Genomic DNA, 4,527 nt, shown 5'->3' on the forward strand with positions numbered 1-4,527 from the left:
CTTTTCGGTGGCTATATGAAATGAGTCACAAGAATCACTTGGGCTGGACGGTAGAGCGACGGTCTCGCTTCATGCAGGTCGGCGTTCAATCCCCGACCGTTCAAGTGGTTGGGGCATCATTCCTTCCCCCCGTCCCATCCCAAATCCTTATCCTGACCCCTTCCAAGTGCTATATAGTCGTAATAGCTCGGCGCTTTCCCTCCCTGATAATTCCCGTCCCTTCCCCCGCATCGAGAGCGATTATACAGCAGGGTTCGACCCCCTAGTTCGGAAGGATTGACTGGGTGCCGATCCTTGGTGAAGTGTCTCTGGAGAGTTAAGAGGCCTATCAATATATTAAGGCCTATCAACCTCTGGAAAGTTAAGACCACCACAATAGATTACTAACCAACCAACAAGTATACTTTAGTCCTGAACATATGTCCTGGACTAATTAACTAACATCTGAGTATACACACTGCGAAACGGAGGTATACCTGAACAAATATACCTCTCACATTAGGTATACCTCTCAGTGCCCTCAAATGTTTACCCGGAAGCAAATGGGGAGCTGGTTGTAAATCAACTGACCAATCATGTTCCACGAAAGGCTAGTAGGGTTAAGGTTTACCAAGTTAAGGTAAACTCTCAGCCTGCTAATGGAAGGCTGAAGTCCTATACCCTCATGTGTCAAAATAAAATAAATGACATCAATCAATTTAAAACGGACATCGGATAATAAAAACACTGACTCAGTATTTGTAAAAAATCAAAGATAATCGTCAATTATAGGCATGGTGAGCAATGCCATTATAGGCATAGTGAGCAATGCCATTATAGGCATAGTGGACAATGCCATTATAGGCATAGTGAGCAATGCCATTATAGGCATAGTGGGCAATGCCATTATAGGCATAGTGGGCAATGCAATTATAGGCATAGTGGACAATGCCATTATAGGCATAGTGGACAATGCCATTATAGGCATAGTGAGCAATGCCATTATAGGCATAGTGGACAATGCCATTATAGGCATAGTGGACAATGCCATTATAGGCATAGTGGGCAATGCAATTATAGGCATAGTGAGCAATGCCATTATAGGCATAGTGGGCAATGCCATTATAGGCATAGTGGGCAATGCCATTATAGGCATAGTGGACAATGCCATTATAGGCATAGTGAGCAATGCCATTATAGGCATAGTGGACAATGCCATTATAGGCATAGTGAGCAATGCCATTATAGGCATAGTGGACAATGCCATTATAGGCATAGTGAGCAATGCCATTATAGGCATAGTGGACAATGCCATTATAGGCATAGTGAGCAATGCCATTATAGGCATAGTGGACAATGCCATTATAGGCATAGTGGACAATGCCATTATAGGCATAGTGAGCAATGCCATTATAGGCATAGTGGACAATGCCATTATAGGCATAGTGAGCAATGCCATTATAGGCATAGTGGGCAATGCCATTATAGGCATAGTGGGCAATGCAATTATAGGCATAATGGACAATGCCATTATAGGCATAGTGAGCAATGCCATTATAGGCATAGTGGGCAATGCAATTATAGGCATAGTGGACAATGCCATTATAGGCATAGTGAGCAATGCCATTATAGGCATAGTGGACAATGCCATTATTGGCATAGTGAGCAATGCCATTATAGGCATAGTGGACAATGCAATTATAGGCATAGTGAGCAATGCAATTATAGGCATAGTGGGCAATGCAATTATAGGCATAATGGACAATGCTATTATAGGTATAGTGAGCAATGCAATTATAGGCATAGTGGACAATGCCATTATAGGCATAGTGAGCAATGCCATTATAGGCATAGTGGACAATGCCATTATAGGCATAGTGAGCAATGCCATTATAGGCATAGTGGGCAATGCCATTATAGACACAGTGGGCATAGTGTTAAGTCCATCCGTTCGGGCACTCATAATACATTAAGCAATAAACTAGTGGAAATGTGCTATAATCCTGAGGTAATTGTACCCTGTGATTTATAATGGGTCATTCTCTACATAATAAAAATTTAAGAAAAGTTGGTTGTAAAGCGAGCTTTTCAAAATTAATAGGTGTTCTTTAGTACAAATATTCTAAATTTAATTCTAAATACAAAATTAAACATTTTGTGTGTTGGTTGTCGAGTGTTTAAATTTTGATAATCATCAATAAATCACATTCAATATATATAATTTAATCATAAAAGTGATAATATTTTAAAATTGCGTATTTTTGCTGAAATACGTCAAGAGATTTCATAACTGTATTTCAGTTATATAACTCAAGAACATTAATAAATCTTATTATTTTTATTTTCTTGTATAAATGAAAAACATACTTAGTACTTAGTACTAAGTACTAAGTACTTTTTAAAACTTTAAAAACTTTAAAAAGTACTTAGTACTTTTTTAAGTTATAAATGCACAGCTATTTAAGAATAATCTTGAATTCGAAATCAAATTTTAATACATTTTTGAAGTGTATGTAAATCATCAGAAAAAGATCATGTATTTCGCCAGTACAAAAGGCTGTGTTTACCGTCCAAAGGTCGAATAGTGTGATTAAGACTTGTTTAAAGTCAAAAGGAGTTGACAATCAAGTTCAATCTCGCTCAAATCCAAGTACCTGGAGTTGACTATCAATCCAAAACTCAATCAAACCAATGCCACAGAATTTAAGTAGCAAGTCAAACCCACTCCACACTACCTGACCCATCTGTTAAATCTTCCCTACATAGCCCTACGTACCCCTACCTGGCCCTACATAGCCCTACCTCGCCCTACATAGCCCTACATAGTCCTACCTGGCCCTACACAGCCCTACCTGGCCCTACATAGCCCTACCTGGCCCTACATAGCCCTACCTCGCCCTACATAGTCCTACCTGGCCCTACATAGCCCTACCTGGCCCTACATAGTCCTACCTGGCCCTACACAGCCCTACCTGGCCCTACATAGCCCTACCTGGCCCTACATAGCCCTACCTCGCCCTACATAGCCCTACCTCGCCCTACATAGTCCTACCTGGCCCTACATAGCCCTACCTGGCCCTACATAGCCCTACCTCGCCCTACATAGTCCTACCTGGCCCTACATAGCCCTACCTGGCCCTACATAGCCCTACCTGGCCCTACATAGCCCTACCTCGCTCTACATAGCCCTACCTCGCCCTACATAGTCCTACCTGGCCCTACATAGTCCTACCTGGCCCTACATAGCCCTACCTGGCCCTACATAGCCCTATCTCGCCCTACATAGCCCTACATAGCCCTACCTCGCCCTACATAGTCCTACCTGGGCCTACCTGGCCCTACATAGCCCTACCTCGCCCTACATAGTCCTACCTGGGCCTACCTCGCCCTACATAGCCCTACCTGCCTTACATGGCCGCATAAGTAGATCAGCGGAACTACCTGTGTCTGGCCGCCTACCTGTGGATTACGTGGAGGTCTACGCTCCTGAAATACCAACACCTGCTACTGCTTCTTGACACATGTTACACATGCTCTTAGCTCTTGGTTCCCACCTTTCTAACCATCTGTTGTCTATGTGTGAAGTCTGTCTGAAGTCCCACTCACTCTCTCTCTCTCACTTTCTTTCCCTTCCTCCGTCCCTCTTCTCACCTTCCCTCCCATCACCAACGTCGTATATACGTGCTACGAAAGCCGAAGGCATCGGCCGAGAAGCCATTCAAGGATCCCCTTTACTGCTAGCATGAATTCCTGGGAAGCTGTTTCATATCCACGCTCCAAACACTGATGTCGATTTCATCTCCCGGGACAAATCCTCTCTACTACGAATAAAAATATATTCTGGTTAGAGGTGGGGGGGGGGGGGGAGGGGGAGACTCCGTGAGACTGTTCCAATAAGCTGTTGAGGTTAGGTAACTGCAGAAATGAAGGCTGGGGTTCGCGAAACATTTCTGGGGCTCACGAAACATTTCTGGGGCTCACGAAACATTTCTGGGGCTCACGAATCTCCTTTTCTCCCTCCTCTTTCCCTCTTCCTCTACATCCTACCCCTCCTTCCCATTTTTTTCTATTCCTATTTTGAACTCATCCACCCTCCTCTCCTCTTTTGATCTCCTTCCGTCTTCCTCTCCAATACCACTCCCTCTTTCTTCTCCTCCTCCTCCTCCTCACCTGTCACAGGAGCAAATTGTCTCATTAACATATTTATGTCTAGTGTCATAACCCGCGCGCTTCGGGCGACATTATGGAGTTTTTTGTGGGTGAAGCAAATTATGAACATCTTCCGGAACTTGACTAACAGGAAGAAAATGTAATTTGGTGGGTGTCGGATCTTGCGATGTGTTGATGGGGAGGGAGAGAGAGAGAGAGAGAGAGAGAGAGAGAGAGAGAGAGAGAGAGAGAGAGAGAGAGAGAGAGAGAGAGAGAGAGAGAGAGAGACGGCAGAGACGGAGAACACTGACAAGGGGAGAAGAGAGAGGGGATAGAGACAGGAGTAGAACATATATTTTTAATATTTCATTCTTAATATTTAACCAAAACTACTTATTT

General features: G+C 43.6%; 1 protein-coding gene across 1 annotated transcript; it reads left to right on the forward strand.

Annotated features, from left to right (window-relative positions):
- The first annotated feature begins 773 nt into the window (after positions 1-773).
- LOC138359825 (A-kinase anchor protein 5-like) lies at positions 774-1,952 on the forward strand. Its single transcript, XM_069319532.1, has one exon. It carries the CDS (start codon positions 774-776, stop codon positions 1,950-1,952), a length of 1,179 nt encoding a protein of 392 aa, XP_069175633.1.
- The last annotated feature ends 2,575 nt before the right edge of the window (positions 1,953-4,527 follow it).

This window comes from Procambarus clarkii, chromosome 93 (assembly GCF_040958095.1).
Source record: "Procambarus clarkii isolate CNS0578487 chromosome 93, FALCON_Pclarkii_2.0, whole genome shotgun sequence".
Classification (NCBI taxonomy): Eukaryota; Metazoa; Arthropoda; class Malacostraca; order Decapoda; family Cambaridae; genus Procambarus; species Procambarus clarkii.